Source organism: Serinus canaria, chromosome 28 (assembly GCF_022539315.1).
Source record: "Serinus canaria isolate serCan28SL12 chromosome 28, serCan2020, whole genome shotgun sequence".
Lineage (NCBI taxonomy): Eukaryota > Metazoa > Chordata > Aves > Passeriformes > Fringillidae > Serinus > Serinus canaria.
In genome coordinates this window covers 1003833-1022430 of record NC_066341.1, presented here as the reverse complement: position 1 = coordinate 1022430, position 18598 = coordinate 1003833, and the positions used below count along the sequence as shown (strand labels likewise).

The window sequence follows — 18598 nt, the reverse complement described above, 5'->3', positions numbered from 1 at the left end:
GGGAGGGATCCATGGCAGGAATGGATCCATGGCTGGGATGGATCCAGGGCTCTCCCCAGTCCCTCTCCAGCTCTCCTGGAGCCCCCTCAGGCCCTGGCAGGGCTCTGGGCTCTCCCTGGAGCCTTCACCCCCAGCTCTCCCAGCCTGGCTCCACGGGATGTTCTCTTCATGAGAATTATTGAACACAACCTTTTGGCAAAGGATTTTTCCCCCAAAACCCAAAACCCAAACCCAGCCCTCCCCTGGCACAGCTCGGAGCTGATCCCTCTTCCCTGTGGTTTTCTGGGAACAGATCCCGACCCTGCCCAGGTGAAATTCTCAGGGAATGATGCCCCCAAATCCCACATCCCAGGGCACCTTTCACCTTCTCAGGGACGATGCCCCCAGACCCCTCGGTGCCCTCCTGCAGGAGCGGCGCTGCCCTCCGGGCACCCCCGGCGAGCAGGGGCTGTGCCCAGCCCTGGCAGCTCCATCCGCCCAGCCGGGCACGGATTTGGAGCCTGGCAGCCAATTGGGGCGGCGCTGGCACAGGGAGGGTCCTGTCCTGTCCCTCCCCTCCTGCAGACCCCCCTGGCCGCCCTCCCGCACAAAAGCAGGGAATTAATTCGCTGATTCGGGGGAGCGCAGGCTCCGCCAGCTGCGGGCGGAAAACCATCACCAAATCCCAAAAACCACCACGAAATCCCAAAAACCACCACGAAATCCCAAAAACCACCACGAAATCCGGAGGGGAGGGAAGGAGGCGGCCGAGGGAGCAGCAGCAGCCATGGAGGAGCGCAAATAACGCCCTCAAGCCATCCCCAGGCGAGCTGAAGCGCAGAGCGGCGGCGGCTGCGGGGAAAGCCGACCTGGATGCATCCCCACGCTCCTCCATCCTCATCCTCATCCCCACCGCCATCCGGGGGCTGCACCTGCTGAGCCGCAGCCACCGGGAGGAGGAATGCCGAGCTGGCAGGGAGGAAGGCTCGCCTTTGTTCCCCTCTGAGCAGCGGCAGCGGTGAGTGCGGGGATGGATGGCAGCGGCAGCCGCCTCCAGCCGGGGTTTCTCCTTCTCCCTCCCTTCTCCATCCCTTCTCCATCCCTTCTCCCTCCCTTCTCCATCCCTTTTCCATCCCCTCTCCATCCCTTCTCCCTCCCTTCTCCATCCCTTCTCCCATCCCCTTCTCCATCCCTTCTCCCTCCCTTCTCCATCCCTTCTCCCTCCCTTCTCCATCCCTTCTCCATCCCTTCTCCATCCCTTCTCCATCCCTTCTCCATCCCTTCTCCATCCCTTCTCCATCCCTTCTCCATCCCCTCTCCCTCCCTTCTCCCTCCCTTCTCCATCCCCTCTCCATCCCTTCTCCATCCCCTCTCCATCCCCTCTCCCTCCCTCTCCCTCCGTCCCTCCATGATGCCCGCGGGGCTGGCACGGAGCAGCTGCCGGCGGCGGGGAGGGGGAGGAGGCCGGGATTTTCCAGAGCCGGGAGGTGTCTGGGGTAGGGAAAGGCAGGGATGGAGCCAGACGGGGCCTGCTGGGATAGCCGGGAATGCCGATCCTGGGAGTGCCAATCTGGGAATGTCAATCTGGATTGCCAATCCTGGGAGTGCCAATCTGGGAATGTCAGTCTGGCATGCCAATCTGGGAATGCCAGTCCTGGGAATGTCAGTCTGGGAATGCCGATCTGGAAGTGCCAGTCCTGAGAATGATGATCTGGGAATGCCAATCTGGAATGCCAATCTGGGAATGCCAGTCTGGGAATGTCAGTCCTGGGAATGCCAATCTGGGAGTGCCAGTCCTGGGAATGCCGATCTGGAATGCTGATCTGGGAATGCCAGTCCTGGGAATGTCAATCCCAGGAATGCCAATCTGGGAATGCCAATCCTGGGAGTGCCAGTCTGGGAATGCCAATCTGGGAGTGCCAGTCCTGGGAATGCCGATCTGGAATGCTGATCTGGGAGTGCCAGTCCTGGGAATGTCAATTCTGGGAATGCCAATCTGGGAATGCCCCAGGGCAGCCCAGGGGCAGCTCACCGTGCCCTCCCCTCCCTTCCCTCAGCAGAGAGGGGTTGAGGAGCAGGTTGGCCTCGGAGGAGAGGCGAGCAGGGGAAAACCTGTGTGTGCCAGGGAGAGCAGCTGGGGCCCAGACAGACCCACAGCTCTGACCCTCTCCTCCTCCTCCTCCTCCTCCTCCTGGCCCAAAGCCTGTCCAGAATGCAGAATTCCTCTGCTTTTCCCCACCAGCCCACTCCCACCCTGCTTCCCCCAGGAGGCTGCTCCCAGCTGGGGGTGCCCCGTGCCAACCTCTGTGCCAACCTCTGTGCCTCCCCTTTGCAGCCTGAGCCCTTCCTGGGGGCATCTGCTGGCTCCAGCCCCCCCCGGGGAGCCATGGGCACCACGGAGGCCACGCTGCGCATGGAGAACGTGGAGGTGAAGGAGGAGTGGCAGGACGAGGACTTCCCCAGGTGCGTCCCCCGAAAAGCCAAAACAAAACCAGGAGAATTTTATTTATTTCCCTGTGAGAGTGGGGGGGGGGGGGTCCTTGCCAAGGCCTCGGAGGCAGCAGGAGCCTGAACTCGGAATTTTTGGAGCTGCTCTGAGCCCATCAAAAATCCGGGGATGTTTTTGGCAGCCCCACGTGGGCACGGGAAGGAGGGAAAGGAGCTGGGTGAGGAGCACAGGGAGATTGGGATGGATAGAGGGGTTCAGAAAGGGCTGGAGGGTGGGTGGATGAACGTGGGAGAGGATTTATGGATTTGTGGCCTCCTTCCCAGGCTCTGAATCCAGCAGAGCCCTAAGCAGAGCAGCGCTGCTGTGCCAGGATTGGCGTCATCCCAACGGGTGCCAGCCCTGTGGGGCTGACGGGAGGTGCCAAAGTGGCACCTTCCACCTTCAGATCCACCTCAGCAGCTGCACAGAGGTGCCAAAACCCATCCCCAAGCGCTCTGAATCCCCGGCACATTCCCACTCCCATTCCCAGCTCGTTCCCACATTCCAGGGACGCCCCAAACCCACCGGGACACATCCCTGCTCCAGGTGGCCCTGCCTGGGCATCAGGGGTGGCTCTGGGGGGGTTTCACAGCTCCCTGCCAACGCTGCCAGCTCTGGTGCCTGCTGCTCCCCCTGGTGCAGCTGCAGGTGCCCGGGGGCTCTCAGGGCTGGCCCAGCCCCCTGCAGCTGCAGGCACAGAGCCCTGGCATTCCCAGGCACAGAGAAAGGGGCTCCTGTTCCCCCGGGATGAGCCTGGCTCTGTTCAGGGCAGCCCCAGCTGCGTCCCCTGTGAGCCCCTCTGTGCTGCATCCCACAGGACGGGGTTTGTCCTTCCCTCCTTCCCAGCCCTGGCTGTCCCAGCGTGGACAGAATTCCCTCTGAGAGCAGAGGGATCCCTGCCAGCCTCGGGCTGCCCCCGGGTTTTTAATGGAGTGAAAGGAGAGAGAAGTGTGGGGAAGAAAGGGAAGGATGGGAATCGTGGAATGGTTTGGGTTGGAAGCGGCCTTAGAACTCATCTCCCTTCCAAAGGTGGGGATTCCTCCCTGCAGGCCAGGCTGCTCAGGGAATAGAGACAGGAAATCGAGGTGTGGGAAGGAAAATATTGTCCCACAGCTCCCTAGAAAATCCGGGATAAAGCTGGTCTGGCTCTGGGACACCTCGGCAGCAGCCCGGGCATCACCTGGGAGCTCTGCCCACGCTGCCCATGCCAGCAGCAAAATCCAGGGCCAGCCCTCCAGGGAAATTCCAACTGGAAAGCCCCCAGCACCCCCAAACCGGGAAAACGCCCTGGGAATGAACACCGGGAAGAGGCAGAGGGATGCGAGCGGGGCGGGATGAGGCCGGAGCCCTGGGAGGAGCCTCCTCCAGAGGGATTCGAGCAGGAATGATTCGAGACAGAGCCCAAACAGCCCCCCGGGCAAACGAAGGAAAGCCAGCTGGGTTCTACCGGCAATAAAAATAAATAAATTGTCCTTTTCCAGCCGCTTCCCCGCTGGAGGCAGTGGAATAATAGGGCAGGAGCTGCTGCATGTGGGACAGCCGCTCTCCAGCAGCCGATTTGCTGCAGAGCTATTTTTGCCTGCCATTAGCCAATCTTGCCCCGAAAAGCAGGGAAAAAAAAGAAAAAAAGGAAAAAAAAAAAGGAAACGCCACATCCTAGACAGAGATCTGGGCCGGGAAAACAGAAAAACCAGAACCCAGCCGCTCCTTGAGGGCACGGGGACATTCCCAGCATTTCCCGGGAGGCCGAACCGCGGCAGCGGCTCCGGCCCGGCCGAGGAGGAGCCGGGGAACGGAGCGGAGCGGGCGGATCCTCGCTGCTGCCGCTGCCCGGGCTTTGATCCCGGCCCGGCTCGGCCGGCCCGGGGCGGGGATGCCGTAACCGAGGCGCGGGCGGCGCGGAGCGGGAGCATGCTCACTCCTGCATCCATCGCTGCATCCGTTCCTGCATCCATCACTGCACCTATTCCTGCATCCATCCCTGCATCCGTTCCTGCATCCATCCCTGCACCTATTCCTGCATCCATCCCTGCATCCATCGCTGCATCCATTCCCGGATCTATTCCCGCATCCCTCCCGCATCCGGCCGTGCCCGCTCGGTCCCTGCGGGCAGGGGCTGGCCCAGGCCCCGGTCCGGAGCCGAGCCCCGGCTCTCAGCAGCGCTGAGCCCCCCGAATTGGGCCCGGGGCGCTGAGCGCGCTGGGCCGGGAGCATCCCGCGGGAGGAGGCAGCGATCGATCGCAGCGGCCTGGGGGAAGGTAAGCCGGGCTTTTCCTTCACCTCCAGCCTGAGCTGGATGCCGGCGGGAGCAGCACGTACTCAGCCGCCCTCTCTGTCCCCCCTCCCTCCCAGCTGGGTGCTGTGTCACCGAATCGCGGCCGGGACAAACCGCGCCGGGCCCCGGTGGGCGCGGGGCAGGGGGAGCCGGAGGGGCCGCGGGGGTTTCTCCCCCGGCTCCGGAGCGCGTCCCGCACGTGCCTTTGATCGGGTGCTCAGCTCTCATGAATATGCAGTGACCAGGATTATCCTTTAATCTACATATTCATAGGGTTTAATTTGGCCGGTGGCCCCGGTGGCATGGCAGCGGGGAGAGCCGGGCTGGATCCTGTCCCCGTTGTCACCTCCCTCCCTGCCTGTGTGGCGGGGCCATCGGGCTGCTGGACAGCGACCTCTGCACAGGCTCATCCTCATCATCTTCATCATCCTCATCATCCCCATCCCCATCTTCATCATCCCCATCCCCATCCTCATCCCCTTCTGATGATTTTCCCCTCCTCTCTGCTGGTTTTTTTGCCCCTCCTGTCCTGCAGGCCTCTCCCAGAAGAGACAGGGATGGAGTCCCTGGGAAGCCCCACGGAAGACGAGACCACGTCCTGTAAGTACCAACTTCTCCAAGCCCAGAGGAGCTGCAGGCAGGGGGAAAACCTCGGATTTTACCCAAAAAAAAAGAAATAAATTCTCACCTGGCAGAGGAAACCAGCAGGGATTTGAAGTTGTTCATCTGTCCTGGGAAGCTGGGGGAGGAAACTGGGATCTCAGGGGTGTGGGCACTTCCACCCCAGTGCCACCCCCCTGAGGGCTCCGGGTCCACCTTCCAGCAGGAATTATCCAGGAGGATTCCTTGCTCTGGGCCTCCAGGAGCAGCACCATTTGTGGGAATGCCAGGCTCCTTCTTCTTCTGAAGTCTGAGGGAATAAAACCCAGGAGACTTTGGTTTTGAAGTCTCACCCTGGAGTTTATTATTTTATTTATTACAAACTCACAAGATGGGAGCTCTCTCTAACAAGGAGAGAAAGTGAGCTAAAATGCTGTTTATTCAAGGCTGTTTAAGTCCTCATTCTTGAACAAACAGTTGATATCTCTATTATTCATGCTTCTAACTTTAATTACTCAAAACCCACAACAAAAATATCTTTCACCTGATTAGAGAAAGCTGAAGAAGGAGGAAGGAGAAGGTGTAAAACAGACAATTAACCTACACCCCAAATTTTCTGTCTTGGCTTCCACGTACACTAAAACCCCAAATCCATGGTTTTTTTTACCTTGTGAGATCACACAACGCTGTCCAAACCACACACAAGTGTGGTTCTATTTTCCTTTTTCAGTTCTACTTTCCTTTTTTCCAGTTCTATTTTCCTTTCTACTCCAGCTCCCCCCAACACCCTGAACTTCAACGGGGCCCATCGGAAGAGGAAGACCCTGGTTGCACCTGAAATCAACATTTCCCTGGACCAGAGCGAGGGCTCCATCCTCTCTGACGACTTCCTGGACACCCCTGATGACCTGGACATCAACGTGGATGACATTGAGACCCCTGACGAGACAGATTCCCTCGAGTTCCTGGGCAATGGGAATGAGCTGGAGTGGGAAGGTAAAATGGTCTGGGGGATCATTCCCAGGGCTTGGGGTGGGTTTTTTAGCCTCGTTTTAAAGATTTTTTGACACAATTGACCACCAGCAGCTGAGGGCTGATGAGCAGAGGGAGATTTTAAAGTTGTTTCTGTAATATTTGGGCGACAGAGCAAGATTAAAACCTGCGGGGTTGTACTTTTCCTGAGCGGTTAGGCAAATTGACACAACATCATTTTTCAAAGTTATCACGACTATTTTTATGTGTTAGCAAAAGAAAATGGATGAACAAACTGGCCCAGATCAGGCTGGAGGTGAAACCCCATCAGGGCACTGTCCCCGAGTGTCCCAGGCTGACAAGGACGTGGAATTTTTGGGAACCCCTTGATATTGGTGTTCCCAAAGCTCTTCCCAACTCCTCCTCGAGGCCAGAACCCTCTGTCCCTTTCCCAGATGACACCCCCGTGGCCACGGCCAAGAACATGCCTGGGGACAGTGCAGACCTGTTTGGGGACGGGGGCACGGAGGATGGCAGTGCCACCAACGGGCGCCTCTGGAGAACCGTCATCATCGGCGAGCAGGAGCACAGGATCGACCTCCAGATGATCAAACCCTACATGAGAGTGGTGACACACGGAGGTGAGCCCAAAGCCCGATGGCTTTGTCCCTCTGAGGGGACACCAAGGCTGGCTGGAGCCTGTTTAGGGGGAAAATTTGGGGTTTTTTTTGGTGGAGAAGCACAAAAGTGCTCAGACGGCGCTAAAAATGTTTTAGTGGTTGTAGAATTCCCATCTGGAGGGACCGTGCCAGTCCCTGAGATTCCCCAGGGACCACACCTGTGCAGCCAGCTTTGTTTCCAAAATCCAAACAAAGCCAAGAACAGCCCAGCTTTAAAACCCCCAAATCCCTTCCCTGAACCCCAAACCCACATTAGACCCAAACCCAGAGGAAATCTCACAGTGGAAGGGCTCTGAAGAGAGAAACGCTCCCCTGGAGCAGAGCAGAGACACAAAAAGCACCCCAGGGCCAAATGCCAGCGCTGTTTTCCCCTCAGCTGTCCCGTTTTCCCCTGGGAAATGTCACCTTGGTGATTTTTGGGCAGGATACTACGGAGAAGGTCTGAACGCCATCATCGTCTTTGCTGCCTGCTACCTCCCGGACAGCAACCTGGCAGATTATCACTACATCATGGAAAACCTCTTCCTGTGAGTGCCCTGGCAGGGACAGCGGGCTGGGGGAGCTCAGGGGACCAGCTCTGGGGGGTCTGGGTGTGGACTGAAGGCACTTGAGGCAGGAATTGGTGTTGGACTCTGGTGTTTGTTATTTATCACTGGAACAGTCTCACTGCTGGCACTTCAGCTTTTCATTAGAGGGCACAAAGTGGCCAACAATCTCTTGGTCCAAGGGCTTTTAAGGCCAAACTGACACCTGAATTATTTCCCCTTTTAACCCCATAACTGATCCCACAGAGCCCCCAGTGCAGATTTTCTGCCCAATTACAAAATTCCACCCAAACCCGTGAGGAAGGAGGAAGAAGCAGCATGAAGAAGAAACCCAGGACCCTGTGCCCTCCACCTTGCTGCCATCCACAGCACACTAAAAACCCCAAAACCTCAGTTTCTCACCCAGTGACACCCACACTGCTCTCTATAATCTGTTTCACACTTTGGTGGGTTCTGTCTTGAAGTTTGGGAAACTTCCTCCATGGATGAGGGTCAGAGTCAGAGCTCCCCTGGGGCTCAGGGCAGACAGGGAAATATCCCCAGTGCCCTGGCTTTGCACAGGAGAGCACACAACAGCTTCCCTGGAAGCTCAGCTGGGAGCAGGCTGGATGCAACCCAGCCCTGCCAGGGGCAGCTGCAGGCTGGAGCTGGTGGGACACTGCTGGGACACTGCTGGGACACTGCTGGGACACTGCTGGGACACTGCTGGGACACTGGTGGCACTGCTGGGACACTGCTGGGACACTGCTGGGACACTGGGCCTGGTTCCAAGTCCAGCAAGGCCAAGCATGCAAATATTGCAGTGAATTCTGGCCAGGATGGATTCACAGCCAGGATGGAGTGGGGCTGGGACACTCCCAGCTGAGCAGGGCACCAAGGGAGCCCTGAGGGACAGAGCAGAGCTCTTGCCAGCCCCTGGAGCTGTTCCAGGGTGGCACAGGGCACTCGAAGGAATGGAAAGGATGTTTTTTGGAGTCTCATCTGGGTTCCTTTTGGTCACCCCTGGCAGGTATGTGATCAGCAGCCTGGAGCTGCTGGTGGCTGAGGACTACATGATCGTGTACCTGAACGGGGCCACGCCCCGCAGGAGGATGCCAGGCCTGGGCTGGCTCAAGAAGTGCTACCAGATGATCGACAGGAGGTGAGAACCCTGCTGCTGGGGCCTCTCCAAAGGAGAATCAGGTGCTGTCCTTCAGCAGGAACGAGTCTGAGCCAGCCCCACATTCCTTACACCTGCCAGGTGCTGGAATGGACCTCAGACATCACCTCCTTGTACTCCCTCCCCTGGGCAGGGACACCCTCCACCACCCCTGGGCAGGGACACCCTCCTCCACCCCAGGGCAGGGACACCCTCCTCCACCCCAGGGCAGGGACACCTTCCACTACCCTGGGCAGGGACACCCTCCTCCACCCCTGGGCAGGGACACCCTCCTCCACCCCAGGCTGCTCCAGGCCCTGCCCAGGAATATTTTGATTTATAATGATATTTCCAGATGAGCTTCCCAAGGGGTTTCATTCACCTGGGCAGACCCAGCTGAGGCTGGGCAGCACCTGCTGGAGCCCAGCACAGCACAGGGCACTTTAGGAAATGTCCCTGGGATGTGACTCTGTCCCCTGACCTGTCCCCAGGCTGAGGAAGAACCTCAAGGCCCTGATCATCGTGCACCCCTCGTGGTTCATCCGGACTGTTCTGGCCATCTCCAGACCCTTCATCAGGTGAGCAGAGGAGCCCCAGGATCAGCAGGTTTGGGGTGGAAGTCTGGAATCACAGAGTGATGGAACATCCCCATGTAGAGGGACCCACAGGGATCATCCAGCCCAGCCCCTGGCCCTGCACAGGCACCCAACAATCCCAGCCTGTCCCAGGGCGGTGCCCAGGGGGTTTCACCTGGAGCTGGGGCTGGGACCATTCCCTGGGCAGTGCCCAGCACCCTCTGGGGGAAGAACCTTTCCCTGATCCCCATCCCAAACCCCCGAACTTTCCCTGATCCCCTGAACCTTTCCCTGATTCCCATCCCAAACCCTGAACTTTCCCTGATCCCCATCCCAAATCCATGAACCTTTCCCTGATCTCCTGAACCTTTCCCTGATCTCCTGAACCTTTCCCTGATGCCTTGAACCTTTCCTGATCTCCATCCCAAACCCCTGAATCTTTCCCTGATCCCCTGAACCTTTCCCTGATTCCCATCCCAAATCCCTCAACCTTTCTTTGATCTCCTGAACCTTTCCTTGATCTCCATTCCAAACCCCAGAACCTTTCCCTGATCTCCATCCCAAACCCCTGAACCTTTCCCTGATCCCCAGAACTTTCCCTGATCTCCAGAACCTTCCCCTGATCCCCAGAACTTTCCCTGATCCCCTGAACCTTTCCCTGATCCCCAGAACTTTCCCTGATCCCCTGAACCTTTCCCTGATCCCCAGAACCTTTCCCTGATCCCCATCCCACCCCCCTGGCACAGCCCCAGCCATTCCCTGGGGTTTCATCTCCCAAATCAGATTTTAAGCTCACCCTTAGCCAGGGGTGACCAGGGTGAAGCTGTTCCCTGTCCTGCACCCCTCGGATCCCTGCAGTGACACCCCCAGAGGTGTTTCAGGAGCCCCTGGGCTGGCACTGCCCCTCTCTCTGCCTCTCTCTCTGCCAGTGTGAAGTTCATCAACAAGATCCAGTACGTGCACAGCCTGGAGGAGCTGGAGCAGCTCATCCCCATGGAGCACGTGCAGATCCCAGACTGTGTCCTGCAGTGAGTGTCCCCGGGGCTCTGGGGAGGGGCAGCTCAGGGTCCTGCCCGGGGCTGAGCCCAAACCCAGGGATTGGGAAGGCAGAGCCTGGGCAAAGCCGGGCTCAGCCAGGCTGAGGCAGCTCAGAGCTTCTGCCACCCCCAGCAAACACCAACTGGGGCCGAAAGGGAGCAGCAGCAGGTAAAGGATGGCTTGTGTTTGTTGCAGGTATGAAGAAGAGAGGATCAAGGCCAGAAAAGAAAGGTAGGAGGAATTTGGGGAGGGATGGAGAGGGGCTCCTCTCCAGGGCCCATCCATCAGCCCAGAAGGGCTCTGGGGGATGGATTCCCAATGGGATTGGTGTTTACAGGGCAGAGGAGAAACAGGACATGGCTGAGAGGGAAAGGTAAGGACTCTGATTTACCCTTCCTCCTGATTTACCCTTCCCCCTGGTTTACCCTTCCCCTGATTTACCCTTCCCCTTAATTATCCTTCCCCCTGAATTATCCTTCCCCTGATTTACCCTTCCCTCTGATTTGTCTTTCCCCCTGATTTACCCTTCCCCTGATTTGCCCTTCCCTCTGATTTACCTTTCCCTCTGATTTATCCTTCCCTTGAAGAGTCTTTGGGCATGAGAGCAGCCCCACAGCTTGGGAGCCCCTCTGGGATCCACCAGAACATTCCCAGAGTGTTCAGGAGCTGAGAAAGGCTGGAACTGTAGGGAAGGGAAATCCTGGAGGGGTTTGGAAGGTGAAATCCTTCACCAGGATAACGTGGCCTGGCTCTGGCCCTGAGCAGAGGGACACAGCCTCTCTTCTTACTCTAATTCCTGAGGGGGAGCAGGGAAAGATCCCCTGGATGAGGCTGAAAAATTCCTGGAGCTCAGGGCAGAGGGGGGGACTGGTTTGTGGTGGAGAATTATTATTTATCATTTATTATTTATTATTTATTATTTATTATTTATTATTTATTATTTATTATTACTATTACTATTACTATTTACTATTATTATTACTATTTATTATTTACTATTTACTATTTACTATTTACTATTTATTATTTATTATTTATTATTTATTGTTTAATATTTATTGTTTAATATTTAATATTTAATATTTAATATTTATTTAATATTTAATATTTTTTATTATTTATTATTTATTATCTATTCTGTGCTGGAGATTTATTACTTTGCCCTCTCTTTGCAGCCGGCCCACGCCCCCAGCAGAGGATCAGGAGACCAGGTTTGAGCTCTTGGTGTGGCTGGGACCCATCCTGTGCCATTTGTGATCCATCACCAGCAAAGCCAAGCCTGGCTTAGCCCCAGGGTCCCCCAGCCTGGTGTCACATTGTCCCCTCTGCCCCTGAAAGCCCCAGCAGTGTCCCCAACACCCTTCTGTGAATGATTTCACCCAAATTCACTCTGTATTTTTTTCATGTGGTGGCAATAATCACATTTTCCCCCCAGTGTGCTGCCTGACAATCCCTCCTGTCTCTTTTTTCTGCCCAGCATGTCCTGAGTGGGAGCAGCACGGAGGGATGGAGAGGAGAAGGAGCAGCCTGGCAGTCACCCACCTCAGCGAGCTCTGGGGACAAGAGCTTGCCACCACCTCCTTCCAAGTCCTGTAAACCCTGGAGCCTGCCTCCTCTGCCTCCAAGGTGCAAAGTCCTTCAACCTCTTGGGAATCACTTTCCTTTTTTATTTAAAATTTAAAAAAAAAAAGAAGATCAAAAACCAAACAACCCCTTCAGAAAATGAAGCAAGAGCAGCACTTTACAGGACAGGTTCTGGTGTGCTGAGGGAATGGTCTGTGCAGATACTCACTGTGTATCCTTGGAGTAAGTCAAGAGCATCCTCCAGCCCAGAAAGAGAATTTATTTGGGTTTCAAGGATGAACCTTGATCTGCACAGTGCAGATACTCACTGAGTATCCTTGGAGTAAGTCAAGAGCATCCTCCAGCCCATGGATCTCCAGCCAGGAAAGAGAATTTATTTGGGTTTCAAGGATGAACCTTGATCTGCACAGTGCAGATACTCACTGAGTATCCTTGGAGTAAGTCAAGAGCATCCTCCAGCCCATGGATCTCCAGCCCGGAAAGAGAATTTATTTGGGTTTCAAGGATGAACCTTCCCCTCACTCGCTGCTGGCCAGCACGGAGCACCCCCAGGCTCCTCCAGGACACCCCAAAAGCTGCCACCCCTGGGAACAACCACCACAGGCAATGGGAAGAGCTTCTCCCTCCTTTTCCCAGCCAGTGTGGGTTTCTTCCAGAAGATTCCAAGTGCCCACGGCCTGGGCAGCACTGCCAGCTTCCACCGCCGCCCGTTCCTCTGGAACTCATTCCCAGCAGGAAAGCCCACGGCTCTCCCATGGATTTTTCCTGGTTTTTTTTCCCTGATTTATCCCATCCAGGTGCCTGAGGCACTCTGAAGGATCCCACAGAACCTTCCCCTGAGGGCACACACCCCACGGGCTCGGGCTTTGGGAGGAGAATTCCACACTGGGAAGTTCTCGTGGACAATCGCTCGCGGCTGAGTCCTCCCAGGAGCTGCTGAGAGGTTGGGAGGTTCCTGAGGAACAGGGAAAGGCTCATCCAGCAGCATTCCAGCTCATCCAGCAGCATTCCAGCTCATCCAGCAGCATTCCAGCCCGGAGTGGCCCCTGCAGAGCCCAGAGCACGGGGCTGGCTGCTGGAGCCCAGAGATTTTGGACACTCGGAATTCGGGATTTGGATTCTGTCAGCAAAGGAGGGGGAAAGAAAGGAAGGAAGGAACGACTGTCTGGATGATTTATGTTGGAAATTCCTGGTGTCAGAGGCAGAGGCAGCTGGCATGGCCTCAGGCTGGGTCCCTGGCAGTGCCCAGGCCGGGCTGGGGCAGTGGGAGCTGTCCCTGCCATGGCTGGGGGGCACCGGGTGGGATTTGAGGTCCCTGCAAATCATTCCAGCATTCCCTGATTCCATGATGAGGTGAAATCCCATTCCCTGCCCATTTCTTCGCTCCATCACCCCTTTCATTCTCCTGAGGAAGAATTCCCTGCCCATTTCATCTTTTCCAGGAGGATTCTGGCAGAGCAGGATTTCTCCTGGAGGTGGGGACGGCTCCTCTGGACACACAGAGCTGCTCCTCTCCTCCTTTCCGTGAACAAAACCACTCTGGGCCAGACCTTTCTTGCCCTGGGAGCTCCAAGGAAGCACCAAAAGTACTTTTGTACCTTAATTCTCATGGGAGAGGTTCCCCTCCCACAGCCCAGGTGGAAAGCAGAGCACTGCACCCACAGCCCCAGCCCAGAGGATGAGGATGGAAACAACAAAATAAAATAATAATTCCACATTTCATCTTAAAAACTTGGCTGATTAAACCAATCTCAGTCCTCACCATGAACAACCACAGAGCTCCTCGAGGCTGGGACGTCACTGAGAACAATTCAAGCTGATTTTCCTTTTTTTTTTCCCTTTATTTTGATGGATTTAGAGGGAAAACCATCTCAGCTTTGCACCCACGCTGGCACTGCAAGGGCAGTCTGCAATTAATTCAACAACAAAGTGGATAAAATGTTCAGAGGTGGGGGGCAAAACCCAGCTCCAGAAAGAGTTTGTGCATCAAAAAACGTTTAAAAATCCTGCTGGGATGGGGAAGATGGATGTGGGAGAGGAGGAATCCCAACCTCCTGTCAGGATCCACACCAGAACGGAATTTGCTCTTTGGTTGTTTCATTCCTCCCCAAACCCACTCCGTCTGCACTTTCAGGGAGAAATAAAAACCACAGGATGAGCAGATCTGACAATGAAACTTCACCTTTTTCCAAGGAATTCCTTCAGAGCAAGGGAATTCCAGCTGGGAAAAGGACAGATCCCCAACTTCCCTTCATGGGATGGAGGTGGGCAGCTGTTTCCATACAAAAAAAAAAAAAAAATCAATTTTTAACTTCTTGGAAGTGATTTGTTTTGTTTGGTTTCGTTCCAAAAAGTGCACTTTGTGATGGAGCACTCCAAGTGGCGTGCACTAGATTTTAATTTTTTTAATTTTCCACAGTTTTTACATCAGCATGTGAAGTTCATGTTCATGGATGGATGGACGGACTCACGGATAAAGTTTTTATGTCTTTTAACACAGAGAAGAACCTGCAGCCCCATCAAGGAGAAATTAGAAATGTCAAAAGTGCATTTTATAGCAGGGAAAAAAAAAAAAAAATTAACTGATTTCAAGCAGTGATTTTAGGGGTTGATTGCAAAGCAAAAAGACAAAAAAAAAAAAAAAAAGAAAATTCTCTGTCCCAAATCTCAGCTGGGCTGGTGGAAGTGCATTGGAGTAGAACTCTGACCAGGAAATAAATATAGAAATATGTTTAAAGAAGAAAAAGGAATAAATCCACCCCTCTAGCAAAACTGCTGGAGTGCTCAGAGCCCCCCTCCTGCCTCAGAGAATCATCCAGGATCCTCCTGAGTCCTGAATTGTTCTTTCTCAATTACACTGAGCACTTTCTGGCCTGACCTGACTTTCCCTGAGGTTTTTTTTTTTCCATGGAAAGTCACGTTTTAGCTGCAGAAAAAGTTCTTTTATGCCCAAATTTCACCCAATCCTGGTGGTTTTACTGGTGGTGTCAGGGCAGCACCTCCACACCAGCCTGAAAAATCCAATTTCTTCCTGTGCAGAGCAGGAATTCCCTTCCCCTCCCTTGGGGGGGTTTTTCCTCAGCTCCAGAAATTCCAAGTTTTCTGGTTTTTTCCCCCAGGTTTGGGGCTGGCAGTGAGTTTTTGTTGGGGGAAGGCCCAGCTGGATTCCAGGGCAGGAATTCACCCCATTTGCAGCTTCCCTCGTGGCAATTTCTCCATCTTTATTCCCCACAGGAAAAGGTTTTAAAGGCAACAAATCCTATTTTTTTAGAGGATTTAAAAAGCAATCCAGGAGTCAAGGAAGGGCTGGGAAGGGCCTGGAGCAGGAGAAAAGGACAAAAAACCCCCCCCAAAAAAGCACATTTTCCTCTTTTCCTATTTCCTTCTTTCCTCCCTTCCTGGCAGCCAGAAACTCAGCAGGGTTTGGTGAAGAGGAGCTGAGAATCCCCACGACAACAAACCACCATCCCAGGGCTCTTTTTTAGTTTTATTTTTTAATTTTTTTGTTCCTTTCCAGCCCAGCCCCACCTGTACAAACGTGTGAAATGTCATTTCCTGCCGTGGTTGTAACTCGGTGGTTTGTGCTCGCAGACTCCTCATCCGTAGCCTGAGTTTTGCTTTGTGTTATTCCATGAAATCTGTGGATATTCCATTAAAATGAGACCAGTCCTGCAGCCAAGCCTCCCTCCTGTCAAGTCGATTTTATTTAGGGTTTGGCTTCACCTGGAAAATATGAGGGAAATTCGTGGTCTGGGTGTTGTTGCCTTGAAGAAAGGAAATTCTGACACTGCAAAATTCCAAGAGTTTTTACCCAAATAACTCCTGCTCTGGAGGGTTCTTTCCCAGAAAGAGCCATGGAAAAATTCCCTTTCCTTGGCTTTCTCCCAGCTGCTCGTCTCAGGTTGTTTCATCTCACATTATTTTTATATTTATTTTTATAATCCAATCAATACCACAACTGGAAATTAAATTTTAAACCCAAACACACACAAAAAAAAAACCAAACTCCCCTTTTTTATTTGTAATATCAATATCATTACCAGATAATATTATTTAATATTTTAAACCCAACTCTTTTATGTCAATGACTTATATTAATAACTATTAATAGATATTATTAACTATTTTATTTTAATATTTAAACCCCAACTATTTACAGTGAGATGTTGTTTCATCTCACATTATTTTTACATTTATTTTTATAATCCAATCAGTACCACGACTGGAAATTGAATTATAAACCCAAACACACAAAAAAAAACCCCAAAACCACTTAAATGGAAAAATACCCCAACCCCAAACTCCCCTTTTTTATTTGTAATATCAATATTATTACCAGTTAATATTATTTAATATTTTAAACCCAATTATTTTATGACAATAATTTATATTAATAAGTATTAATAGATATTATTAACTATTTTATTTTAATATTTAAACCCAGCTATTTACAGTGAGATGTCTAATTTGAGTGGGTTTAGACAAACAATTAACACAATTAATGAACTGGAAATAGGAATATACACAAGTCTAATCCTCCATCAAGCATTGCTGGGGTCATGCTGTGAATCCTTTCAGGAAATGAATTTTAATTGAAATTAATTCTAAATTAGGGCTACACTTGTGCTGGAAATTTGTATGAAACAGATTTTTGCTCTGATTTTATTTCCTCCTTGCAGGATCAATTCCATTTTTTTTTCCTTTTTCTTGTTCATCCTTTGCTTTTTCGTTTAATTTCTCTAGAAAAGACTTTTTGGGGTTGCAATTTTGTAGCTCGAAAATTCAATTTATGGCATCAACAACCAGGTGGGAGCTTTGGAGGGACCAAACTGGGGCTTTCCAGGGGAGCTGGAGAGGGATTTGGGATAAGGAGGGACAGGACACAGGGAGGGCAGGGCTGGGTGGGGTTGGGGGAGGAATTTGTCCCTGTGTGGAATGAAGAGAAAAATTAAATTCCAAAAAACTTGGGATTTAAATTCGGCCCTGTGTGGAATTTAAAAAAAAAACACAACAAAAAACCCAAAATCTTGGAATTTAAATTTGGCCCCGTGTGGACTTAAAAGGACAAACAAACAAACAAAAAACCCCTTGGAATTTACATTCAGCCCTGTGTAAAATTTAAAAAAAATTTAAAAAACCCAAAACCTTGGAATTTAAATTCGGTCCTGTGTGGAATTAAAAAAAAAAAAAAAAAAAAAAAAAAAAAAAAAAAAAAAAAAAAACAAACCCACAAAAAAACCAAAAAAAAAAAAAAAAAAAAAAAAAAAACCACCTTTGAATTTAAATTTGGACCTGTGTGGAATCAAAAAAGCAGTAAGTCTCAGCCAAACAAATAAATAAATAAATGTATTTATCAGTAAATCAGTAAATATTCACTTTCACACTGCTCCCATCAGTGAATCACAGCCAAGTAAATCAAAATTTATTATCAGTAAATCAGTAATATTCACTTTCACACTGCTCCCATCAGTGAATCACAGCCAAGTAAATAAATAAATTTATTTATCAGTAAATCAGTGAATATTCACTCTCACACTGCTCCCATCTCTCGGGTTTCAGTGAGTCACAGCCAAGTAAATCAATAAATAAATTTATTTATTAGTAAATCAGTAAATATTCCCTTCCACACTGCTCCCATCTCTCGGGTTTCAGTGAATGACAGCCAAGTAAATCAATAAATGTATTTATTTATCAATAAATCAGTGAATATTCACTCTCACACTGCTCCCATCTCTGAGGTTTCAGTGAATGACAGCCAAGTAAATCAATAAATGTATTTATTTATCAATAAATCAGTGAATATTCACTCTCACACTGCTCCCATCTCTGGGGTTTCAGTGAGTCCCAGCCAAGGCGGGAGAACAAAGCCGCGCTGTGAGAGGAGCAGGGGGAAAGGTCTGGAACCTTCCCTCCCTTTCCAGCACGCACTGGGATCTCTCACTGGCACCTTGGGGGAACTTCTGGGCACCTTTGGGGCTTTTTGTTGATTCCACCTTGTGTTCAACAATCCAGCACGATCCAAAGCTCCCCAGCAATCCCAGGGAGATTTCCAAAGGCTCCCAGAGCTCGGGCAGGGTTGGGGATGTGCCATTCCCTGGGGAGCCTGGCAGTGCCACCGCCCTGGGGGGCAGAGCCTTGCCTGGGATCCATCCCAAACCCCTGAGCCTTCCTGGGATCCATCCCAAATCCCTGAACCTTTCCTGGGATCCATCCCAAACTCCTGAGCCTTTCCTGGGATCCATCCCAAACTCCTGAGCCTTTCCTGGGATCCATCCCAAACTCCTGAGCCTTTCCTGGGATCCATCCACATCCCTGAACCTTCCTGGGATCCATCCCAAACCCTGGCCTTTCTGGGATCCATCCCAAACCCTGAGCCTTTCCTGGGATCCATCCCAAACCCCTGAGCCTTTCCTGGGATCCATCCCAAATCCCTGAGCCTTTCCTGGGATCCATCCCAAAAACCCTGAGCCTTTCATGGGATCATCCCAAACTCCTGAGTTTCCTGGGATCCATCCCAAACCCTGAGCCTGCACTGGGATCAATCCCAAAACCCCTGAACCTTTCCTGGGATCCATCCCAAACCCCTGAGCCTTTCTGGGATCCATCCAAATCCTGAGCCTTTCTGGGATCCATCCCAAATCCCTGAGCCTTTCCTGGGATCCATCCCAAACTCCTGAGCCTTTCCTGATTTTATCCCAAACCTCTGAAACTATCCCTTCTCTCC

General features: G+C 52.3%; 1 protein-coding gene across 1 annotated transcript; it reads left to right on the top strand.

The window, feature by feature from the left end:
- The first annotated feature begins 624 nt into the window (after positions 1 to 624).
- Positions 625 to 11592, top strand: ATCAY (ATCAY kinesin light chain interacting caytaxin). Its single transcript, XM_050986185.1, has 12 exons — positions 625 to 997; positions 2315 to 2442; positions 5278 to 5342; positions 6117 to 6338; positions 6770 to 6955; positions 7419 to 7521; positions 8549 to 8680; positions 9169 to 9255; positions 10182 to 10280; positions 10486 to 10521; positions 10628 to 10663; positions 11466 to 11592. Exons 2-12 carry the CDS (start codon positions 2366 to 2368, stop codon positions 11545 to 11547), a joined length of 1125 nt encoding a protein of 374 aa, XP_050842142.1. The 5' UTR covers positions 625 to 997; positions 2315 to 2365; the 3' UTR covers positions 11548 to 11592.
- The last annotated feature ends 7006 nt before the right edge of the window (positions 11593 to 18598 follow it).

Excerpts from the sequence above, each read along its gene's own strand:
- ATCAY (XM_050986185.1), top strand. The coding sequence starts at position 2,366 with ATGGGCACCACGGAGGCCACGCTGCGCATGGAGAACGTGGAGGTGAAG. Across the intron at positions 2,443-5,277 it reads CAGGACGAGGACTTCCCCAG|GCCTCTCCCAGAAGAGACAG; the intron begins GTGCGTCCCCCG and ends CCTGTCCTGCAG. Across the intron at positions 7,522-8,548 it reads ATCATGGAAAACCTCTTCCT|GTATGTGATCAGCAGCCTGG; the intron begins GTGAGTGCCCTG and ends CACCCCTGGCAG.